At 38.7% G+C, this 26,529-nt stretch overlaps 1 protein-coding gene across 1 annotated transcript in view; it reads right to left on the bottom strand.

The window, feature by feature from the left end:
• LOC108252346 (insulin gene enhancer protein isl-2a-like) overlaps positions 1-20,904 on the bottom strand; it is a 52,479-nt gene extending 31,575 nt beyond the window's left edge. Inside the window, exons 1-3 of the mRNA XM_017443901.1 lie at positions 20,873-20,904; positions 20,477-20,665; positions 20,296-20,342 (exon numbers count right to left, since the gene is read on the bottom strand). Of these exons, the coding sequence (XP_017299390.1) occupies positions 20,296-20,342; positions 20,477-20,665; positions 20,873-20,904 (268 nt within the window). The remainder of the gene's footprint in view (positions 1-20,295; positions 20,343-20,476; positions 20,666-20,872) is intronic.
• Positions 20,905-26,529: the final 5,625 nt, after the last annotated feature.

Genomic DNA, 26,529 nt, shown 5'->3' on the forward strand with positions numbered 1-26,529 from the left:
TCTTGTTTGCTCACAATTAGAAGAGGGAACATCAATATTTATTTGCGTACAATTAAATTAGAGGGAAGAGGGGAGTGGGAAAAGTGGGAAAGGGGAGGAAAAGTGGGAAGTGGGAAAGAAAATTGGATGGAAGCGATAGGGAAATGGGAGGGCATTTTGAATGTTCCAAATATGACAGAGCTACCCAACCAATGGACTTTGTTTTGTCCGTTGGATGTCGAAATAACTGTTGAATAACTGTCGCGGGGTTGGGCGTTATATTTAGTGGGGGATTGGTGGATGTGCTAATTCTCGCACTAAGGAAATTAGTAGATACTTTCTCACTCAGGAAATTAGTGAATGTGAGAAACATTACCTAGGTATCTATGCTCCTTTCATTCTCAGGCTTCGAGGTGGGCTTACTGTTTTTTCTTTCAAAGGAATATAGGTAAGTGAAATATGTACCTACTGTCTTGGTAATGCATGGTATTAATCAAGACAAGTGGGCCGACCTGTGTGCTGTCAGCGATTCAAGTTGTTCAGTGCTGACCAGTATATTATTTACTATAATTAGGGGCACTTAGGCTAGAAGAAGCAGGGCAGTGTCCATGTTTCGTGTCCAAAGTTTTCCCTCTATCAGGCCTAATTATAGAGTAATAAAGGGTTCTATAACTTAGAGAAGTTCTATAATAAAACCCTCAGAATACATGATGGCTGGAGAAAGCTTCAAGCTGCCTTGATAGCTTACTGATGGTCAAGTTATACTCGTCCTGTAAGCAGGGAGACACGGGATCGAATCCTACCATTTGATATCTTGATGCCTAACAAGTTCAAATAAATGAATCGTCCTACTGACTACAAGATTTACAAAAAATGGCTTTCAACACCGCAGGAGGTTTCCTCTAAGGCTTCTTCGAATAAAGTTGCCTGATTTAATAGAATTATGGTTCAAGGATACAGGGAAGAAAAGTATTATAAAGTTGAGACTCTTATCGCTGTGCTGTATGAAACTCGAGAATTCACATTTTCTCTCAATTAATAAACAATGTAAACAAGTGAAAACGGCCACATGACTTGTCGATTTGGTAGTTTTTGTGCGAAACAAGATCTTTATTTCTAACGTATAAAGAGGATAAGGTGGAACACTAGTTATGATCCTAGGTAGAGTGTAGGGATATCCTACTTTAATGACATCAACTGGAACGCATATAAAGGAGATAAGATCAAAGGATTTTAGTAGAAAAAGGAATACATGATGGCTAAAGAAAGCTTCAAGCTGCCTTGATAGCTTACTGATGGTCAAGTTATACTCGTCTTGTAAGCAGGGAGACACGGGATCGAATCCTACCTTTTGATATCTTGATGCCTAACAAGTTCAAATAAATGAATCGTCCTACTGACTACTGGATTAACATAAAAATGGCTTTCAACACCGCAGGAGGCATCCTCAAAGGCTTCTTAGAATAAAGTTGCCTGATTTAATAGAATTATGGTTCAAGGATACAGGGAAGAAAAGTATTATAAAGTTAAGACTCTTATCGCTGTGCTGAGTAGAAAAAAATTATACCTTAATGTACGTACGTATTTTAGGCGAAGCCTATCGAAATGGACCGAGTGTGAACCCAGATTTACAACACTTAAATGGATAAGGTTAGGTATACCTAACATTCCTTTCGTATTTTCTACTAGAAAATACGAAAGCTAATAAAGAGCGATAAAAATTTTAGTTCTTAGAGAGACGCCCAGTTCAGACGGAAGAGCAACAAAGCAACAGTCTCTACGGCCACATAAGAGAGTAAGGAAATATGGCTAATTAATAGAAACTGTTAACAAGCAAAGGGGAGACTAATGGAAAGCAGCCATCCCGCTCTACCTGCGGGGAGAATTGGCCCATCCACTATACAGATAGACTTGGTTGTGTTCCGTTCGCAGTTCGCACACCTGGTATTTGAAGGGGTGCCCTATAATTAGAAAGCACACCCTGTAAGTAGAATATTAGTACGTATTACATTGTGTACATGACGGGGACTAATCAGCGTTGATTATCAATAGAATTAGAATTAAGTTCAACCATTTTAATGATTTCCCCTACAGCGGAGCTTGTTCTTAAGAGTTTAAACCTACAATTTAATACACAACGGTGGAGGTAAGAAAATGGGGGGGGAGAGGGAGGGGGAGATAGAATCGAGGAGGGAGAGAGAGAGACCTTAATTAACAGTCTTGCTACCCAATACTGAAAGTCCTCCCTAAAACTTGGAAGGGAAAAAAAAATCCCCACAACTCGCCTTCATGGTGGTGTTTATCCCTTTACTTTCACCTCGGAGTCTCAACTTTTACTACCCAAGAAGAAGAGATATTAACAGCGATGTTCGTGACAGTGTGTTATAGACATTATGATAGTAATAGTAGGTACTATATAAGTACTCGTTGCAGAGCATTACAAATAGGACAGTAAATATATTAATACAAACTAGTGAGTATTACAATCGCTGCAGAGCATTACAAATAGGATAGTAATATAAACTCGTGAGTATTACAAGATTACAACTAGAACAGTAGAAATTACAAATAGGAACACTGTTACAAATTAGATTCCCGCACCCTTCGTAGGAGAAAAGAGTTTGTCGGCATGGTAAAAAGCTTGACAAAAGTGTAAGTACAATTTAAAGAATATCTACAATCTACAATTATTCTACACAATATCTACATAAACATACTACTATTCTTCCAATCACATAGTACTAAATAAAATGCTAATACTGAAAATGGTATAAATATTATACGTACTTAAATGATGGGACATTGTCACCATTGTGATGGTAGTGGTGGTGGTGGTGGTGGTGGTGGTGGAGGAGGAGGAGGAGGAGGAGAAGAAGAAGGAGAAGAAGAAGAAGAAGAAGAAGGAGGAGAAGGAAGAGGGAGAGAGAGAAATGAATAATTGTCTATATTGGAAATGGGAGGGGGCAATATTTGCCAACACTTAACAATGTGGAAGCCTTCACTTTCCCTCCTCTCTCTCCCTCCCTCCATATCTCTCTTCCTCTCTCTCTCTCTCTCTCTCTCTCTCTCTCTCTCTCTCCCTCCATATCTCTCTCTCTATCTCCCTTTCTCTTTCTCCCTCCTTGCGTCTGTCTATCTCTCTCCATCTCTCTATCTCCCTCCCTCCCTCCCCCTTTCTTTCTCTCTCTCTCCCTCCCTTTCTCTTTCTACCTCTCCTTCTTTCCCTTAAATTGGCAACATTGCACACAGAAGTACGTGGTGTGGTGTAGGTGGGGAGGGGTTGGGGTGGTAGGAAAAAATTTAAATGTCTGATAAATAATTATGTAAATGTGGAAAATAAAAGAATATACAAGGCTCGAATACGTAATGAGTCTGTCTGTGAGCAGTGACGGAGTTACTGACTCTGCAAAGGGGGAAAAAATTTAGGGACTTTCCAGTCTAGCTACAACTGAATTCAAATACCAATGACAAAACCCCATAAAGATATGGATAAAACCTTATAAAGGTACACATTTTCAAAAATCCTAATAAGTAATAGCATAAGACGAGCTAGACACTAAGGAGGGTGAATAATACCATGTACATACTATGTATATGTAACCATATTTTATTTAGAACTGATGTCTAAATCCTTTGACCTTTGATTGGCCTGGATCACACAACCTATCCATTAAGTGCACCATTTGGTAACCAAGACGTCTCACCCTGAGAATAACATCATCAATGCCCTAAGAATAACCCCAAAGATCATCAATCAAGTCCAAGTCACCACTTAACTTTGTTCCTCTTGAGAAGAGGATGGATGGATCTAAGAATCGGCATTCAAGAATGCAAAAAAGGGTTTTGTGGTTTTTAGTTGTACCAGAAAAAAAGTAGTACCTCCCTTATACACTTAGGGGAAGTTCGGGCAAAGTGGTCCCCCTAAGAGCATTAATTATAATGGTCCCTACACCTAGCATTGATGTTATTTCTGTTTGAGTTAGAAGTGAAAAGCTCAGGGTCGCGTGCCCCCTGACTATTCTAGTTGTGTTTATTATTGAAATACCTGACTCAACCGAGCACTTGTACTAATCGATGCCCCGACTTTAACACATTGGCCCCTGACTATTTCTACATGCCCTACATGGTAATTAAGTTTACCTGTAAAATAAAATATGTATCAATGAGATATGCCAAAATTATATCACACATACCTACATCTTCTTCTGAGGAAATCTTTTCTTAACCCATTTTTCCTTGCTTTTTCAAACTAGTCCCTATATTTTCTTCTCCTTTAAAGCAAAATTTGGAGAGAATTACTTTTGAAAAAAACATCCTTCATAGAAATGACCGGGCTAATTCAAGCATGTAAGTAGCTTCCCCATACATACTTGCCACAATTACACCAATGTTGCACCATGTCATGTTCGAGACTAGAGATTCCATATTGGAATTTAAAAACTATCAATAAGTCACTGGGATTTGGGAAAGTACCCGCTTGGGATCTCCAAAAAGCGGATTTGGGACTTTTTTGGACGCACCAGGTTCTAACTGATCACTTAAGTTAAACAACGTCGTGTTTTCCCCAGTCGGTAACCTATTGGGTGCCCTTAACCCGATCAATATAACCTTTTGACGAACGACCTTGAAAACACAAGGGTAGGTAAACGCCTCTTTTCTACTTTGCCTCCTAAATAGCCACTTTCCCTTCAATGCCCTCAGTATTCCGTGTCTGAAGTTATCCAACCTATGACCCATCATGAAGCTCTACAATAGTCCAATACATAGGGAGCTGCAGTGCGTACTACAGGTGTGCTTACGAAAAGACGGTGCTTTACGTTTCGAAGAAAGCTTTTTCCCCCTAGTGTTACTCCGGGGACTCCGAAAGTTCTGTCAGCAACGAGAGCACAGTCTTTTTGGCATGGAAGAAATGGTTTTCATTCATAAAGTTTAAAGTTGTAGCGGTATTCCCCTTCTCGCTCCCGTAAAGAAGGATTTCGGAAAATGCATTAATAAGAGCGGCCGCCAGCCGGCATCGGTAGGGTTTTAATGGACATTAGGGAAAATTGACACATCCAGTAATATTCTTTGGGAATTTATTTCCTTACGAACAAAATTGGCACATCTGCATTTTTCTCAGGAAGAGAATTGGGCCAATTCAACTGGCATATTCACTTTTTGTGTACGAAAATTCCATTGGCTCTCTCACATCTCAAACAAAACGAAGTTCCACAATAATTGGCTCATTTTCCAATTTTCTTCGTCAGAAAAATGGCACATCCGCTATTTATTTTCATTATCTTCTTAGCAGAATAGTAATCAACACATTCGCTGATTTCCTTGGACAGAAAGAATTAGAAAATGGTCTCACTATCCAACAAGAAATTCCAATGTGAACTATATAAGAAGAAAGACCATTAATCCATCAGTCACTTGCCCCGTCTACAATTATCTATCTACAATTAATTAACTAATGAACCATGTATGTCACATTTGGACCTCTAATTATATAACGAACCAATTAAACTGATTATTAGCGCCTAGAATAATGACATCGATAAAATGATTACCCACCTCGTATTATTAAAAACTAAGACATACATAGATACACAGGGGGTAGTTGTGTTTGTGTTCTTGTTTGCTCACAATTAGAAGAGGGAACATCAATATTTATTTGCGTACAATTTAAATTAGAGGGAAGAGGGGAGTGGGAAAAAGTGGGGAGTGGGAAAACGTGGGAGAGAAGGGAAGAAAAGTGGGAAAGAAAATTGGATGGAAGCGATAGGAGAATGGGAGGGCATTTTGAATGTTCCAAATATGACAGAGCCGTCCAACTAATGGACTTTGTATGGTCCGTTGGCGTTGGTTGTCGAAATACCTGGTGAATCTTGCAGGGTTAGGCGTTGTATTTAGTGAGAAATTGGTGGATGTGCCAATTCTATCCCTAATAACACCAGTGGATATTTTTTCACTCAGGAAATTAGTGAATGTGAGAAACATAACCTAGTTCTCTATGCTCTTTTGATACTTAGTTTGTGAGATGGGCCTACTTTTTTCCTTTCAAAGGAATATGTGAAATATTATTGTCTTGGCACTGCATGACATTACTTCAAGACAAGTGGGCCGACCTGTGTGCTATCAGTGGCCCATTTTGTACAGTCCTGACCAGTATATTATTTACTATAATTAGGGGCACTTAGGTTAGAAGAAGGAGGGCAGTGTCCATGTTTCGTGTCCAAAGTTTTCCCTCTATCAGTCCTAATTATAGAGTAATAAAGGGTTCTATAACTTAGAGAAGTTCTATAGTAGAACCCTCAGAATACATGATGGCTGGAGAAAGCTTCAAGCTGCCTTGATAGCTTACTGATGGTCAAGTTACACTCGTCCTGTAAGCAGGGAGACACGGGATCGAATCCTACCATTTGATATCTTGATGCCTAACAAGTTCAAATAAATGAATCGTCCTACTGACTACTAGATTTACATAAAATGGCTTTCAACACCGCAGGAGACATCTTCAAAGGCTTCTTCGAATAAAGTTGCCTGATTTAATAGAATTATGGTTCAAGGATACAGGGAAGAAAAGTATTATAAAGTTAAGACTCTTATCGCTGTGCTGTATGAAACTTGAGAAATCACATTTTCTCTCAATTAATAAACAATGTAAACAAGTGAAAACGGCCACATAGAGTAAGGAAATATGGCTAATTAATAGAAACTGTTAACAAGCAAAGGGGAGACTAATGGAAAGCAGCCATCCCGCTCTACCTGCGGGACAAGGTAAAGGATATACAATGTGTTAATTAACAGCTTCTTAATTAACAGTCTTGCTACCCAATACTGAAAGTCCTCCCTAAAACTTGGAAGGGAAAAAAAATCCCCACAACTCGCCTTCATGGTGGTGTTTATCCCTTTACTTTCACCTCGGAGTCTCAACTTTTACTACCCAAGAAGAAGAAAGCTCTCGCTTTTCTTTCAATTTTTGCTGCTCCCTCTTGTCTATCGTAACACAAACTTTCTCCTACCACACTAACCATTAGCAGCACCTCACCTCACCTTACTAGTCTCTGCACCCGAACAAAGCTCAAATCAGTCTGCTAATTATTTCCTTCGAGACAATATTCCAACGTATAAACCTCACTAATTAAATTATTTAATTAAATACACCGCCATAAACCTCGAGGCTGAAATTTATTGAAAACAAATCGAGACTTTTATCATACCGGGTAATCGAGTAAAACATTCTAAGTACCTACTCACTTTTTGCTAGGTATAGTCTAAAATATATACAGCCCCTTGTGTAACTGACTCACTGACTGACTGACTGACTCACTCACTCATACTAATTCTAACCCACTTCTAGATGGGCTAGGAAGATGCGGTTTTCACCATTGGATTCCTTATTTTTTGTAGGTACTGGGAAAAATCGGAAACTCCCGAAATTCCAAAAAGGAAGGCAGAATAGGATAAAGCCAGCCGTTCCAAGAAGGAACCTTAGCTATGAAATTTGCCCCGGGGCATGAAGCAAATCCGCGACCTAACGCTTACTAGATATTCTTCTTCTTTTACTGCACCTTTTCCCATCCCAGTTTTATTTGGGATCGGTGTTACCCTCCTTTATTTTGCTCCTACATACCCTCCTATCTGACGCCTCTTCTTTTCTCCATCCCTTCTCTCTCAAGCCTTCTTCAACAGACCATGATGCAAAAAAATTCGAGTTATTTTCAATCAAGAGGAACCAATGTGCTGTTCGCGATGCTTTAAAGACGAACACAACTTACTTCCCCTTTCCCCACGTACATTAAAGTTGATACCCCCTCCCCTCTGGCATACACTTTACTTAAAAGCCTTTTATATTCATAAGTATTCTTTCTTCTCTTCTTTTTTTTCCGCGAAAGTTCGGGGGATATAGAGTGTACTTTGGTGGTGGTACCTAATACACTCTATGTTTATTACTGTAAAGTGGTAAGTTTTAGGCGGGTGAGGAAACTAGTAGAGTACCCAACTAAAGAGACATCCTAACTCTTGAGCCTAATACGCTCTATGTTTATTACTGTAAAGTGGTAAGTTTTAGGCGGGTGAGGAAACTAGTAGAGTACCCAACTAAAGAGACATCCTAACTGTTGATTCTTTTGGGAAGACATCCTAATTCAATTGGGAAGAATACCTACGTTCTGGTTCACGGAACCAGTCCAGAGATCTTGCAAATTAATGTGGAACTTGAAAATACACCCGTTAAAGGGAAGTGTTAGCAGACAAAAATGAAGGAAACCTCAAAGAACCCAATAAAGATCATAGCTAATTCCACCAATAATTCACAGTCGAAGAACTCGAATAGAGTAAAAAAAGTCGCAGAGAACGAAAAACGGGAGAAAGTAGACACACATAATTATGTAGAACCAGAGTAAGAAATGTAAGAATAATAGAGCAGAACGAGAAGATAAAGCGCCTAATAACTTTGACAAAGGGAATAACAATTTTAACATTAGTCGCGCAAAAAAAAAAATGAAAAAAAAAAAAAAAAAAAAAAAAAAAAAAAAAAAACTAAAACTTGATTCTTTTGGGAAGACATCCTAATTCAATTGGGAAGAAGACCTTCTGGAGGGGTCCACTGATCTGATCCAGAGATCTTGCAAATTAATGGGGAATTTGAAAATACACCCGTTAAAGGGAAATGTTAGCAGACGAAAATTAAGAAAACCTCAAAGAAACCCACAAAGATTCCACCCATCACACCGAATTCCACCGATAATTCGTAATCAAATAAAAAAGTGATGGAGAAAGAAGAAAGAGCTGGAGAAAAAAGACATACCTACACAGAACCATAGCAAGAATATTAGAGAAGAATGAGAAGATAAAGTACCTAATAACTTTGACAAAGGGAATAACAATTTTAACATTAGTCGCTAAAAAAGGAAAGAAGACAAGCTTATAAAGGTGAAACATAATTTTCATATGTAAACTTTGGAAGAGGGAGACTGAGGAGGAAGAACCACGTTCTGGTAGTGGAAGACAAAATGAACCATGTATCATCAGTGATGGCGTAGGTAATTTCGTATTCTGAAGTAACGGCGCCAAAAGAAGGCAATAAAAAAACAACTGAACTGACAAAATGTGACACGTCTCCCATACCGTCTCTACGCCATCTCCTCTCCTGGGGTAATATCAGTCGTACGGTTTGGGGAGTAGTAAAATTATTACCAGTAGGGTGTGGGAAGGATGTCCCGCCTAAGGGAACGGCACACCCAGGTAAAAACGACGTAGAAGGACGATAAATAAAACATAAGGACGTGGGATATATACAATGGAGATTGGGAAAAGGAAAAGGTCCCTGGAAATCTCCAGAGGGAAATCGGGGACGAATTTTGTCCCCGTGAAAAATCTTCAAGAGGAGACCGAGATGGAAAACTTGTTTAACCGAATCGAGGGGAGTGGGAAAAGTGGGAGAGAAGGGAAGAAAAGTGGGAAAGAAAATTGGATGGAAAAGATAGGAGAATGGGAGGGCATTTTGAATGTTCCAAATATGACAGAGCTGGCCAACTAATGGACTTTGAATGGTCCGTTGGCGTTGGTTGTCGAAATACCTGGTGAATCTTGCAGGGTTAGGCGTTGTATTTAGTGAGAAATTGGTGGATGTGCCAATTCTATCCCTAATAACACCAGTGGATATTTTTTCACTCAGGAAATTAGTGAATGTGAGAAACATAACCTAGCTCTCTATGCTCTTTTGATACTTAGGTTGTGAGATGGGAAGGGTTTCCTTTCAAAGGAATATGTGAAATATTGTCTTGGTACTGCATGACATTACTTAAAGACAAGTGGCCCGACCTGTGTGCTATCAGTGGCCAATATTGTACAGTCCTGACCAGTATATTATTTACTATAATTAGGGGCAATTAGGCTAGAAGAAGCAGGGCAGTGTCCATGTTTCGTGTCCAAAGTTTTCCCTCTATCAGGCCTAATTATAGAGTAATAAAGGGTTCTAGAAGGTAAAGGTCCCTGAAAATCTCCAGAGGGAAATCGGGGACGAATTTTGTCCCCGTGAAAAATCTTCAAGAGGAGACCGAGATGGAAAACTTGTTTAACCGAATTACTCTGCGTATTCCGAGGTATTGTTTTTTATATTCCGAATGATTTCCTTGGGGAGAGTCTAATTTACACAGAACAAAGGTGGGTATTGTGTATTTAGTTCGTACAAAAGTAAAGCTCCCTCCTACTTCCTATACCTGTGCATGTAAAACGTTAAGGTTTTAAATAAAAATTATACTATGAAAATAATAAAAACCCCTTTTTCGAAAGCAGCAGCAGTAGAATTCTGTAGAGAAAATGTGAAAGACGTTGTCGGTGTGGGGGAAATCCAGAGTGATGAGCACAAAGTTTTCTCTCGTACAAAAGTAAAGCTCCCTCCTGCTCCCTATACCTGTGCATGTAAAACGTTAAGGTTTTAAATAAAAATTATACTATGAAAATAATAATAAAAACCCCTTTTTCAAAAGCAGCAGTAGAATTCTGTAGAGAAAATGTGAAAGACGTTGTTGTCGGTGTGGGGGAAATCCAGAGTGATGAGCACAAAGTTTTCTCGGAAAATTAATTGCAAACTGGACGTTCCCACCAATTTGGTTCTCTCGAGTCAGTCTTAAGAAGACTACTCTGCCTCGATAATTGGTAACAAATCGTCTTGTCCACAAATTTTGACTTTATAGGGAAAGGGTGATAAAAAAGCTTCAAAATATGTACTATAAATAAGTATAATTACCTACACCTACGTATAGTCACTGACGATGACGTCACATATGGCTGTAAGTCATTTAGATATTTCGGAAGTATGCTATATGCAGGTAATTTCAATGAAGGACCTTTCCAGACAATGCTCTTGCACTTAGCGCATACATGGGCTCTCTGCTCGAATGATCAATCAAGTAACTTCCCATTATGAATCCTTAAAAAAGCTAGCAATTGAGGGAGCACCAAGCATTACAAAATAAACATAAATATATCCGAAGCTCACAAGCTTCCAATTGAAGACAAATTTTGACTTTAAATTAAAGGGAAAGAAAGGGTGATAAAAAAAGCTTCAAAATATGTACTATAAAGTATAAGTACCTATAGTCACTATGACGTCACATATGGCTGTCAGTCATTTGGATATTTCGCAAGTATGCTATATGTAGGTAATATCAATGAAGGACCTTTCCAGACAATGCTCTTGCACTTAGCGCATACATGGGCTCTCTGCTCGAATGGTCAATCAAGTCACTTTCCATTACCAATCCTTAAAAAAACTAGCAACTGAGGGAGTACCAAGTATTACAAAATAAACATAAATATATCCGAAGCTCACAAGCTTCCAATTGAACGAATTTAAATTAAAAAAAAAAAAGTTTTGTCCAAGCATACGTTACATTTTAAATCTATTATTTTAACTGGGCGTAGGGGCTCCCCCTGGGGGCCGTCCCAAGGGAAAGGGTGATAAAACAAGTACCTATATAGTCACTGACGATGACGTCACATATGGCTGTTAGTCATTTGGATATTTCGGAAGTATGCTATATGCAGGTAATTTCAATGAAGGACCTTTCCAGACAATGCTCTTACACTTAGCGCATACATGGGCTCTCTGCTCGAATGGTCAATCAAGTCACTTTCCATTACCAATCCTTAAAAAAGCTAGCAATTGAGGGAGCACCAAGCATTACAAAATAAACATAAATATATCCGAAGCTCACAAGCTTCCAATTGAACGAATTTAAATTTAAAAAAAAAAAAGAAAAAAAAAACCGTTTTGTCCAAGCATACGTTACATTTTAAATCTATTATTTTAACTGGGCGTAGGGGCTCCCCCTGGGGGCCGTCCCTTGGTGGAGCAACTTGTCATATCCCTTGGAGGAGAGAAGTTTCTGCATATTGTTGAAACCGTTCCGATCATTTTAAATTCAGAAAACCAAGTGCTACAAGGGGATTGACAAGTTTGGTGTCCGTTGTTGTCGATTTGGTAGTTTTTGTGTGAAACAAGATCTTTATTTCTAACGTATAAAGAGGATATGGTGGAACACTAGTTATAATCCTAGGTAGAGTGTAGGGATATCCTGCTTTAATGACATCAACTGGAACGCATATAAAGGAGATAAGATCAAAGGATTTTGGTAGAAAAAAGTTTATACCGTAATGTACGTAGGTGTACGTATTTTAGGCGAAGTCAATCGAAATTGACCGAGTGAGAACCCAGATTTACAACACTTAAATGGATAGGGTCATTATACCTAACATTCCTTGTGTCTCTACTAGAAAATACAAAAGCCAATAAAGAGCGATAAAAATTTTAGTTCTTGAAGAGCAAAGCAACAGTCTCTTTCTCAGTTGTTCCCGAACTTTTTGGACACCTTCCCGTTCCTATTCCCGTGAAGTTAAAATAAACCCATTTACCTGCAAGTCATTTGTCATGAATTTTCCTCACTCTGGAAAACCCTTTTTAATGGAAATTATTGTCCATACCCCAGGATTGTTGAGGAGTACAAGGCCCAGAATGGGCTGTAGCGCCAGAGAGTTAGTTAATTATCCATACCCACTGTCCACTGTTCTCTTCTTGCACAAGAGTCTCTTCTTCGTTCATCCCATTGGTTTCTGCTCTCTACTTGTCCAAATTGTTTGAATGTACCACAAATTTCATCTTCTGGTACTAAATGTAAAATTGATCAATCCTTCATGTTCTACGGGCGATATGCCCTGTCCACGTTCCGTCTTTAATAGGCAAGTTCAAAATTTAAAACACTTTCGCCGCTATGTCAGTTTTCCTGAGGGTGAGCGACCTCTTTTCGTTTTGAAAATTATCTTGATTATGATGCCCTCTTTAATAAGAATATAAATAACCAAGGTAGCTATAGGAGCCAATACAGCGGAATAAATAGAAAAGGTGAGAGAACATCGCGAGAGAGACGGAGGAGATTTGTTTCTTTTTTATACGGAAAAAAATTGGCCCATATTCAGAAAATTTATTCCAAGTATCAGTCCAATTTTCTGTGCGAGCGATGTGGTCTTGATGTATGAGTTTCGGTGCAAGCCGAGACACTAATTATTTTGGATTCATTATTTGAAACTGTCAAGATTCCGAATTAGATATTTTTATAATTTTCTCAAAAAGAAGAGAAAGATACCTATAGGCTATGGGCCTATGCTATAGGCGTTCATAACAAAGCCATAAGCCACCAATAGGGGTGATCAAAATATGCAACTTCGTTTGAGTCTGGAATCCGCCTTGCAAAGGAAATTCTTCGTACTTTAAGCTTTAAGATGATGCACTGTTGTCTAGTATGTAATCCAAGATGCATGCTTTTCTGAGAATTTGTAGGTTATTTACATCGGAAGGTCCCTCGAAACTGTCAAGATTCCGAATAAGATATTTTTATAATTTTCTCAAAAAGAAGAGAAAGATACCTATAGGCTATGGGCCTATGCTATATGCGTTCATAACAAAGCCATAAGCCACCAATAGGGATGATCAAAATATGCAACTCCGTTTGAGTCTGGAATCCGCCTTGCAAAGGAAATTCTTTTTTTTTTTACTAATTTCCAATTAGGGAAAGAAGACACATTTATTTCTAATAAAACATTTGTGCATAAAAGGAAATTCTTCGTACTTTAAGATGATGCACTGTTGTCTAGTATGTAATCCAAGATGCATGCTTTTCTGAGAATTTGTAGGTTATTTACATCGGAAGGTCCCTAAAAAAGAGTATGGGAAGGTCCCTTATGATGCCCTCTTCGCCGGAAGATATATTTCCGGGACGTAAGGTAAACGTCACAACTCCCATCCACCATAACGTCACTTAGCCATGTTTTGGCCACCCCTGCAGAGCGTGCAACGTTAAATAGCCACGATGGCAGTTAACTCGAACCAAATTTAGACGGAGGAGAAGGAGGAGGAGGAGGCGGTGAAAATTAATTTCTCTGACAAAGCGGATGTGACTGGTGATCAATTCTCGACTGAACGACATAATTGTTTCGCTTGTAAACGACTCAAGAGTGTCTTGTCTCCGAACACTCAGACTCGTGTGTTCTGTGTGTGATTTACACGAAAAAAATCATGTGTGTGTAATTAATTTGGAGGTTGCATTTCACAATTCAATGTAGATACAGCCTACATCCCTACTGCCTACATTATTTTGAACAGTATCAATTCAGAAACCTACACTTGTTTTGGATGATACCCCAAATTCGTCAGTTCCATAATAAGTCATTATTTTTATCCATGTCCTCTACTTCTAAGTTTTGTACTTCCATACGTCTGGTAACTTTTCTAGATGTTCTGGAGGTTTCTCAATAGGCCTATGTAATTAATTTGGAGGTTGCATTTCACAATTCAATGTAGATACAGCCAACATTCCTGCTGCCTACATTATTTTGAACAGTATCAATTCAGAAACCTACACTCTTGTTTTGGATGATACATTGATACCCCAAATTCGTCAGTTCCATAATAAGTCATTATTTTTATTTTTATCCGTGTCCTCTACCTCTAAGTTTTGTACTTCCATACGTCTGGTAACTTTTCTAGATGTTCTGCAGGTTTCTCAATAGGCTTTGTAACTTTTCCACTCCAATTTACTCCCTGTGTATCTTCTTTACAAGCTCAGCTTTCTCTGTTTGATTCTCTCTTACCTCTTTTTAGCCCGTCCTTCCTTTATTATTACGACAGTAATAAAAAAAGGTATAGTGGACGGGCTATTGTATTTGCTTCGGTGTCTGTCTGTGTGTCTGTCCCCATAGAAGGATTTATCCAAACCTAGTCGACCTATATATCAAATTAAAGGTCTTTTTTACCAGGAACACGAAAGTGGTGGTGCAAATTTTGTCCAAAAATCCATAAAGCCAAAAAAATGTTTTTTGGTGGATTTTTACTTTCCTTATCCTATAGGAAGGAAAGTAATGTAATCGGGTCAAATTTTCGATGGTCAGTTTTTAATGAAAAAACACGTTTTCTCAGCTTTCTCTGTTTGATTCTCTCTTACCTCTTTTTAGCCCGTCCTTCCTTTATTATTACGATAGTAATAAAAAAAAAGGTATAGTGGACGGGCTATTGTATTTGCTTCGGTGTCTGTCTGTATGTCTGTCCCCATAGAAGGACTTATCCGATATCCAAACCTAGTCGACCTATATATCAAATTAAAGGTCTTTTTACCATTTTTTTCACATTATTCTCTCACACAAATGAGCTCTGATAAACTCAAAGCGAGAAAGTTTTAGATAACACTTCAGTCGTTATTTTAAGACCGGTTTTAGCGTCACCTGTGTTAAGCTACGCCGAGATCATGTGTGCTCGTATATACTTACTTGTACATAGGTACTTATGTAAAATTATATTGGAGACTAGTATAAAGTATAAGGTACTTATGTAAAATTATACCTATTGGAAAATTTGTTATACGAGTCTAAGTTGTTGACATATACCTGATGCCCTGTTTACGCGGAAGATGTTCCTATGTGCAATTTTTAGATAGGAATTTTCAAGCTCCATAATTAACCTAAAGATACCTGAACGAAAATTTGTCAAATATCTCCTGTATTGATTTCACAAAATTCACCTGATGATCCACGCACCAGTGCCAGCGAATCATTTTCAATCAAATCTTGCACTTTTTTCATTACTTTTTTTTTCAAATCCATTAATCATGGAATCGAATTTATTTTACATTAAAAGAAGGAGAGGAAAGAGGAGGAGGAATAGGAGAAGACAGAAGCCTGTGAGGTAAGGAAGGAGGAGATAATTTCAACTTCTGAGGGAAAACATTCCCCAGAGATTTTCCACAAGTTGAAGAGAACCAAGTGTTGGCCTTTCGTATCCTGTGCCCACTTTTCTTGCGGGGCTTAGGTATAAAGAACAAGAAGTTTTTTTTTTTTTTTTTTGTTTCTTTTCTTCTGCTGTTTTATCTGTGAAATATTGATGGGAGACAAAATAATACATCTCCAACTAAAAAACATGAAAGGTGTGAAAGACGAAATATTGACGGGAGAAAAAATACATACCCTAACTGAACGACAACTGATCAACTGATCAATAATCTACCAGAACCAAACAAGGAAGATCTAAAATCTAGGACACTCTGGGAACTGGGAAGTCTAAGAACATCAACAGATTGTGGGCGGTATGGTATTCAACTGGAGAAAATGATGGTGAAAACTTCATTCAGCAAAAATAGAGGGAAGAAAGAACAAATTTTCAAGGACAATGCCAGTGAAAAGGACATGAACACTTCCAACAAGAAAAACTCTCCCACTCTATTTCTTCCTCCGGCTCTCTCTCTCTCCCACCCTCCCCATGTTCCTTCTTCTTCTTTTTTATATAAATTAAATTTGACTTGTTCAATCAAATAATGGATCGGAGATGTCGATATGAAAGTTTCATCAAAGGAAAAGTCAAACATAATGCCTAGCGACATTGTCAGTAAGATCATGTATGGCAGGAAGATCATAGATGTTTCCAAGTCGACACTAGTCGACAGAGATAACTTAATTTGAACACGAAAGCTCTACGCACTAAGAGTAGCAAAACATCTCCGGATTGAGTTTACTTTTTTGTAGAATACATCCTGGGCAACATTGATTAATTGACACAGGAAGTTCAAATGTTGAACCAGCAAGGCCCTTCAGTTTCAAAAGGAACCTGATCATAGACAAGAGGCCGAAAGGCAATCTACGATCGATGAAATATATTTGTCCGTCAAATAGCGTTAGAGGTTTTTCCTCATTAAATAATGCATCGATAAGGAATTAATACCAATTCACACACCCCCAGATAAAAGCTTTGCGATAAAGCACGTTTTACGACAAGAAAAAGCTCGTAAAATGAGTGTACCTTACAAGACGATAAATAAAATTTTCAAAAAAGAGAGAAAAGTTCAAAAGTCAAGTAAAAAGTTTTCATTTCTTAAATTGTGTTTTGATGAATTTCGAATTTCCTTAAGTGCTTCAACTGTTTCGGCAAGGGTATCACCTACACCGCCCAGCGCTACCGTCGTTTGGCCACTAAACTCCTACATTTGCTCCTGCTTCTACATCATCTAACGCATGTAATATATCTTCGAAATAGGATTTATTACTTCCCCCCACCACCCTGACTCTCTTTCGAAGTTGTTCCTCTCTTTAACATGACCGTTCCCTTCTCCCTGCAAGCAACCCTTCTCTTCTGCGTCCTATACCTACGTAGAGTGAAGTTCAATTTGTACTAACGAAGCTTTACACTTTGAAAGCCATTTTCATACGGAGTGAATCCTGTTGGTTTGATCTTTTTGGTCACGTAGTGTGACCATTTCATGATGTTTTGAGAGATCAATTACTCATAGTAATATCAGGTTTAGGTTAATACGTTAAAATAGTTATAATGTCAAAGAGTGTGAACTTCACTCTACGTAGGTATAGGACGCAGAAGAGAAGGGTTGCTTGCAGGGAGAAGGGAACGGCCATGTTAAAGAGAGGAACAACTTCGAAAGAGAGTTCGGGTGGTGGGGGGAAGTAATAAATCCTATTTAGAAGATATATTACATGCGTTAGATGATGTAGAAGCAGGAGCAAATGTAGGAGTTTAGTGGCCAAACGACGGTAGCGCTGGGCGGTGTAGGTGATACCCTTGCCGAAACAGTTGAAGCACTTAAGGAAATTCGAAATTCATCAAAACACAATTTAAGAAATGAAAACTTTTTACTTGACTTTTGAACTTTTCTCTCTTTTTTGAAAATTTTATTTATCGTCTTGTAAGGTACACTCATTTTACGAGCTTTTTCTTGTCGTAAAACGTGCTTTATCGCAAAGCTTTTATCTGGGGGTGTGTGAATTGGTATTAATTCCTTATCGATGCATTATTTAATGAGGAAAAACCTCTAACGCTATTTGACGGACAAATATATTTCATCGATCGTAGATTGCCTTTCGGCCTCTTGTCTATGATCAGGTTCCTTTTGAAACTGAAGGGCCTTGCTGGTTCAACATTTGAACTTCCTGTGTCAATTAATCAATGTTGCCCAGGATGTATTCTACAAAAAAGTAAACTCAATCCGGAGATGTTTTGCTACTCTTAGTGCGTAGAGCTTTCGTGTTCAAATTAAGTTATCTCTGTCGACTAGTGTCGACTTGGAAACATCTATGATCTTCCTGCCATACATGATCTTACTGACAATGTCGCTAGGCATTATGTTTGACTTTTCCTTTGATGAAACTTTCATATCGACATCTCCGATCCATTATTTGATTGAACAAGTCAAATTTAATTTATATAAAAAAGAAGAAGAAGAAGAAGAAGGAACATGGGGACGGTGGGAGAGAGAGAGAGAGAGAGAGAGCCGGAGGAAGAAATAGAGTGGGAGAGTTTTTCTTGTTCGAAGTGTTCATGTCCTTTTCACTGGCATTGTCCTTGAAAATTTGTTCTTTCTTCCCTCTATTTTTGCTGAATGAAGTTTTCACCATCACAGTAGAATTCTGTAGAGAAAATGTGAAAGACGTTGTCGGTGTGGGGGAAATCCAGAGTGATGAGCACAAAGTTTTCTTAAGGTCTTGTTAATGAGAAAAATCTGTAGGCGAACATTTTCGAATGGATACTAATGAGGGAGCCTGGGAGCCTATGTATGTCATTTGTAAACCAGAAAACTCGACTAATTTCCAATTTTAACTGGCTTAAGCCACGTGTCGCAACATCTAGAAGGTGAAATAATATTTACGCCCCAATTAGGCAAACAGGCCCTACTTGAAAATTCAGCCACCAAGATCACTGTATAATTTACAGAGCAGATGATAAACAAGTGAATTAAGTATTGTTCATTAGAAACTATGGCAGAACATGCAACAGTTGAAGTGGGCGACATCAACAATATATTTCCCATTGAAGTAACATGAATTGAAAAGTCTACCTGTACTTTCCACTCCCACACGAACAAAGTTCACTTCATTTCAAATCCACACTCAATTATTGGAAATTCGGAAAGGTCTATTTTTACTACCATTTCCTCTACATACCATACATATGTGGAGCTCTTCCCACAACCCTGCCAGATGCAAATTTAATATTTCTTTAGTACAAAAAGGAAGGTAAGGTAGGAAAAAAGTAGTGGTGGATGTGCGGCTTTTACGGTTATAAAAAAATCTGGTGTGAACATCACATGACTTTCCTTATCCTATTGAATGATACTTATTTGGGTGTTGTTCTATTGTACCTTTTACAATATCTCTAACCGTATAGTCAGTATCGCTGAAAACCGCCAAAAACGGTCGAAAACCGCAAAAAGCGGTCAAAATACCGCCAACCGCAGCACCAATCTTAACCAAACGTTTTGTGTTGCATCCTTGTCACATTTTTGGACTACATACCAAATTTCATGTCTCTAGCTTATACCGTTTCCGAGATATTATTGAATTACACCGAAAACCACCAAAAAGCGGCCGAAATGCCGCCAAGCGTTACACCGATCTTAACCAAAAGTTTCGTGTTGCATCCTTGTCACATTTGACAGCTGCATGCCAAATTTCAAGTCTCTAGCTCTTACCGCTCTCGAGATATTTTATTTACAGACAGACAGAAGGACAAACGCGCACACACACACACAAACACACACACACACGAACCAATAGCTGAAACTTTGGATTTAGGCTCTAGGGACCTCAAAACGTGTTTTTTCACTGACCATCAAAAATTTGACCCGATTACATTACTTTCCTTCCTATAGGATAAGGAAAGTAAAAAGGAATTTTAATTGTGTTAAGCATAAATGCTTGTCTCTAATGTCGTGCTCTACGCTAAATTTTATGACTTGACATGGATTCGAACCACCAACTTCCAGATCCGAAGTCCACCGCGCTAACCACTACACCACTGAGGTTGGTTTTTACGGTTATACCTATACCTTTAACTTTTTATATTGGTTAAATCCACTCTTGTTTTAAAATTTTTGAATGACTATTGCCTGTATAAGGTCTTGAAAAGAGTGCAATCTCTTGAGGAAGCCTTGGCAAAGTTACGCAAGTGATCAGGTAGTATTGGACCAAATTATAAACAATAAAATCATGAAGTCACATCTACAGGTATTATTCAACGGATATTTTCCAAATAATTACCACACAAACCAAGGTTTGCCTCTCGACAAAATTCTACATCCTCTACTGGACGATACAATGGAATTACCGTGTAGAAATAGAAGAATGAGTTATTGTGAGTAGCTGATACAGTTCCCTCTATGAAAACCTCTTTAAAAGACCACAATAGTTACAGTTTCCTCTATTAAACCTTTTTTTTTTCAAGGAGGTAGGGTAGTAGGAGTGTCTTGACCACTAAACCACCGAGGTCGGAAAAAAACTCACCTATCACCGGGCATGAGTTGGATGCCGCACTTATTGCACGTGAAACACTTGACATGGAACACATTGATCGTAAATAGTTACAGTTAAACAGTTTCCTCTATTAAACCTCTTTTTTTTTCAAGGAGGTAGGGTAGTAGGAGCGTCTTGACCACTAAACCACCGAGATCGGAAAAAAACTCACCTATCACCGGGCATGAGTTGGATGCCGCACTTATTGCACGTGAAACACTTGACATGGAACACATTGATCGTATGAGGATGATGTGGCGTCCCGGGCGGCCCGCCTGAGGGACCTCCGGCCCGCATTACATATTCACTAGCCGAAATATTGACGCCGCACGCCGAACAAGCTGCGGCCTGACCGAATAATCTGCGGAAAAGAAATCAAGATAGGTGAATTAGAATAGCTAGTAGAATATATGCTGCCAAAATATTGATACTAAAAAAATCAAGCGTTATGTTCTCAAGCTTCTCATACATTGCTTTCAACAGGGGTCTCCTGAAAGGCATGATGTTTAACAAGCAAAATCCTACATACATACTAAAATTAAGCGTTATGTTCTCAAGCTTCTCATACGTTGCTTTCAACAGGGGTCTCCTGAATGGCATGATGTTTAACAAGCAAAATCCTACATACGAGAACACTGCTTGTATCTGTCTACATAGAGACATAGACCGAAAATAATGGTTTATGAACCCGGGCCTTAGAACGAAAATTCCAGATATTTTAATGATCAAAGAACGGTCCTAAAGAAGATGTTCTTAAAGGACCATTATTGGACCATGGTTTAAGGTCGCTTAACATCAGAATGTAAAGAATAACATTGATGAGATGATATGAGGAAAAGTTAGACAAGATAGAGATTCGCCTGAGATATGTTAGTGCGGTGGAATGCACATCATTGTCAAGACACCAAGAACCATACTAGAGGTGCCCTTATTCACATTCATGCCATACAACCTATTTAGATGATTTGGAATCAGCAAAATTCAAAACTTTTCACTTTTGGATGATTATTCTTCAAGGAGTGACAATCTTTCTTTCCAGTTTTATCGGTTTCATGTTGGCTGATGATTGTTGTCGGAATTGTATAATGGCTGCCGTCCTTCTGATACTTTTCATTCTTTCTTTCCAGTTTTATCGGTTTCATGTTGGCTGATGATTGTTGTCGGAATTGTATAATGGCTGCCGTCCTTCTGATACTTTTCCTTTTAGTTCACTTTTGTTCATTAAGAACAACCAATTAGCTAAGAACCAATCATTTCACCGTTTCTGATATTAAATTGTCTGCAGTGTTCCTCATTCGTTATTGACTGCATTGGTCCACCACCTATGTTTCCCAGAGAACTAGTCAAGGTGTGAGAGCCTTCTACCCTAGAGCTACAAGTTTATGATATTTTAGTTCACTTTTGTTCATTAAGAACAACCAATTAGCTAAGAACCAATCATTTCACCGTTTCTGATATTAAATTGCCTGCAGTGTTCCTCATTCACTATTGACTGCATTGGTCCACCACCTATGTTTCCCAGAGAACTAGTCAAGGTGTGAGAGCCTTCTACCCTAGAGCTACAAGTTTATGATGTATTTGGAATTTCAATTACGGAGAAAGCTTTCATTCTGACCTAAATGTCCGGACGGGTGTACACTCGTTACGTTAGTGCTGGAACTTTTTGAATAAAATACATCTCTCCAGTAACAGCTCAACTTATTCATTACATTACATTGATGTGTAAAAATGAAAAATGTCTGGCTCTGCTGGAAATAAATGGAAAAGTTGCAAGGTACATTAGCTTAATTAGAACTTTTGTATTGAATGTTATTTTGTGTTAGGTGGATGATAAAAGTAAAGGCCACTTTCACACCGAGAAAGCTCTCGTTCAGCGTAGATAAAGTGTATCTCCCTCTTGGTACTTATAATAAATTTTCCAGCTTTTGGAAAGCATCAAAAATCTTGAAAAGGTTCTTTTACTACCAACACGACTTAAATGTTTTTAGTATCTAATACCAGGTTTGGTACTTCTTTGGCATCTACATTTTCGTCCGTATCTATGGATGATTATTTTCTAACTCTTGGGGTCCACTCCTTTACATTATAACTATTTTAACGTACTAACCTAAACCTGATATTACTATGAGTAATATTGATCTCTCAAAACATCATCAAATGGTCACACTACATGACCAAAAAGATCAAACCAACAGGATTCACTCCGTATGAAAATGGCTTTCAAAGTGTAAAGCTTCGTTAGTACAAATTGAACTTCACCGATAGGTGAGTTTGTTTCTTACCTCGGTACCCTACCCTACCGTGATTTAATGGTCAAGACGTTCGGTCGCTTGTTGATACCTACTACTACCAACTACATACTAAAAGAAAAAAGAGAGGCATGATAGAGGAAACCGTAACTACTGAGGTCTTTTAAAGTAGTTTGATATTCCATCACCAACTCACAATAACCCGACCCAGCCTGAGGCGGGCCGGAAAAAACAGCACGCGACTGCCCAGATGGTCACCCATCCGGATACCACGTGCAACGTTGTTTAACTATAGTCAACCATTAGAAACCGATGCATTCAACGTGCTATCGCCGGCGCCGTTGGCTGCTCCAGTCTTACCTATTTCGTATGCTATATACAAGGCAGTCACAGCATAGGCAAAGCGTGACATCACTTCAAGGGCTCGGCTTTCCCCTCGTTCCCAATCTAACTGTCCTCTCCCTATTCCAGGTACTATCTACTGAACGGGAATCTGGTATGCGAACAAGACTGGCATAAAATACTCAAGGGCAACCTGACGAGCGGTCCTGGAGCATAACTTAAGTGAACCATTGGAAACCGGTGAATTCAACGTGCTATCGCCGGCTCCGATGGCTACTCCAATGTTACCTTTTTTTGTTTAAATGTTATGCTATACTCGTAATGTACACACCGCAGTCACGGCATAGGCAAAGCGTGACATCACTTCGAGGGCTCGGCTTTCCCCTCGTTCCCAATCTAACTGTCCTCTCCCTCTTCCAGGTACTATCTACTGAACGGGAATCTGGTATGCGAACAACTTAACTTAAGTGAACCATTGGAAACCGGTGAATTCAACGTGCTATCGCCGGCTCCGATGGCTACTACAATGTTACCTTTTTTGTTTAAATGGTATGCTATACTCGTAATGTACACACCGCAGTCACGACATAGGCAAAGCGTGACATCACTTCAAGGGCTCGGCTTTCCCCTCGTTCCCAATCTAACTGTCCTCTCCCTCTTCCAGGTACTATCTACTGAACGGGAATCTGGTATGCGAACAAGACTGGCATAAAATACTCAAGGGCAACCTGACGAGCGGTCCTGGATCTCAAAACACAACCACGGGTACAACGACAGTGAGGAAAGGCAAAGTGGGACGACCACGCCGGAGTAGAGACTGAGGTAAGACTTTACAAATATACGTATAAAATTATAAATGATATGCCGATTGCTGAACCGTTGAAAAATCACAAAGCAAAAGGGGAAATTTGCAAGCGTTGGTCTACTATTAGTTACATAGGTACATACGAATACCTACGTGTGTACACACTTTCTCTCTTTTCTTACTATCGCGAGACTGAGGTAAGACTTTACAAATATACGTATAAAATTATAAATGATATGCCGATTGCTGAACCTTTGAAAAATCACAAAGCAAAAGGGGAAATTTGCAAGCGTTGGTCTACTATTAGTTACATAGGTAGGTACATACAAATACGTATGTACACACTTTTCTCTTTTCTTACTATCGACAATTCAAAACAATAAAACTAGGTATAGTATTTGGTGCTACAGGCTTTCTTTGCTTTTTCTTTGGTATATCGGAGTAGAGACTGAGGTAAGACTTTACAAATACGTATAAAATTTATTATAAATGATATGCCGATTGCTGAACCTTTGAAAAATCACAAAGCAAAAGGGCAAATTTGCAAGCGTTGGTCTACTATTAGTTACATAGGTACATACGAATACCTACGTGTGTACACACTTTCTCTCTTTTCTTACTATCGACAATTCAAAACAATAAAACTAGGTATAGTATTTGGTGCTACAGGCTTTCTTTGCTTTTTCTTTGGTATAATGAAGTCCTGTAAAATTTCATTTCTAATGTATTTTAGGACCTCGGGCAATGTAAAACTCGAGCGAAAACCCCCCCGTGAAGGAACGCAGGAATGCCCGATTTAAATACGCTTGGGTTAGGACTGCGAAAAAACAATTTGTGGGAAGTATGTTTACCTTCATACAAAGTTTTCTTTCCGGAAAATTTTCTGTTTTATTAAATCAAATTACTCTAATTGGTATTTTAGTTTCTGCTTCCAACTATGCAAGGGTCTTGGGCAAAGGGTTTTTCGTATACCATGGAGATTGGAGAACCCTCCAATTTGTACTGGAGCTCTCTAGAGGGGCTCTCTCCATCTGGACGTTGTAATTGTTAGGGAAAATATTTTGAGAATGTTTAACGAGCAGAAATTTTCCTCGTAGGTAAGTATGAGTATACACCGACCTTTCATTCTTCTATTTCTACTCGGTAATTCCATTGTATCGTCTAGTAGAGGATATAGAATTTTGTCGAGAGGCAAACCTTGGTTTGCGTGTTAATTATTTTGTAAATATCCATTGAATAATACCTGTAGATGTGACTTCATGATTTTATTGATTATAATTTGGTCCAATACTACCTGATCACTTGCGTAACTTTGCCAAGGCTTCCTAAAGAGATTGCACTCTTTTCAAGACCTTATACAGGCAATAGTCATTCAAAATTTTTAAAACAAGAGTGGATTTAACCATTATAGAAAGTTAAAGTTTAAAAAGGTATAACCGTAAAAGCCAACCTCAGTGGTGTAGTGGTTAGCGCGGTGGACTTCGGATCTGGAAGCTGGTGGTTCGAATCCATGTCAAGTCATAAAATTTAGCGTAGTGCATTAAGCAGGGAACGACATTTGTGACAAGCATTTATGCTTAACACAATTAAAATTCCTTTACTTTCCTTATCCTATAGGAAGGAAAGTAATGTAATCGGGTCAAATTTTTGATGGTCAGTTTTTAGTGAAAAAACACGTTTTGAGGTCCCTAGAGCCTAAATCCAAAGTTTCAGCCATTGGTTCGTGTGTGTGTGCGCGCGCGTTTGTCCTTCTGTCTGTCTGTCTGTAAACAAAATATTTCGAGAGCGGTAAGAGCTAGAGACTTGAAATTTGGCATGCAGCTGTCAAATGTGACAAGGATGGAACACGAAACTTTTGGTTAAGATCGGTGTAACGCTTGGCGGCATTTCGGCCGCTTTTTGGTGGTTTTCGGTGTAATTCAATAATATCTCGGGAACGGTATAAGCTAGAGACATGAAATTTGGTATGTAGTCCACAAATGTGACAAGGATGTAACACAAAACGTTTGGTTAAGATTGGTGCTGCGGTTGGCGGTATTTTGATCGCTTTTTGCGGTTTTCGACCGTTTTTGGCGGTTTTCAGCGATACTGACTAAACGGTTAGAGATATTGTAAAAGGTACAATAGAACAACACCCAAATAAGTATCATTCAATAGGATAAGGAAAGTGTGATGTTCACACCAGATTTTTTTGTAACCGTAAAAGCCGCACATCCACCACTACTTTTTTCCTACCTTACCTTCCTTTTTGTACTAAAGAAATATTAAATTTGCATCTGGCAGGGTTGTGGGAAGAGCTCCCCACTTTCCACATATGTATGGTATGTAGAGGAAATGGTAGTAAAAATAGACCTTTCCGAATTTCCAATTGAGTGTGGATTTGAAATGAAGTGAACTTTGTTCGTGTGGGAAGTATATGTAGAGGTAGACTTTTCAATTCATGTTACTTCAATGGGAAATATATTGTTGATGTCGCCTACTTCAACTGTTGCATGTTCTACCATAGTTTCTGATGAACAATACTTAATTAATTTATCATCTGCTCTGTAAATTATACAGTGATCTTGGTGGCTGAATTTTCAAGTAGGGCCTTGTTTGCCTAATTGGGGCGTAAATATGATGTCGCCCACTTCAACTGTTGCATGTTCTGCCATAGTTTCTGATGAACAATACTTAATTGAATTCACTTATTTATCATCTGCTCTGTAAATTATACAGTGATCTTGGTGGCTGAATTTTCAAGTAGGGCCTTGTTTGCCTAATTGGGGCGTAAATATTATTTCACCTTCTAGATGTTGCGACACGTGGCTTAAGCCAGTTAAAATTGGA

The sequence above is a fragment of the Diaphorina citri genome, unplaced genomic scaffold (genome assembly GCF_000475195.1).
Source record: "Diaphorina citri unplaced genomic scaffold, Diaci psyllid genome assembly version 1.1 scaffold432, whole genome shotgun sequence".
NCBI lineage: Eukaryota > Metazoa > Arthropoda > Insecta > Hemiptera > Psyllidae > Diaphorina > Diaphorina citri.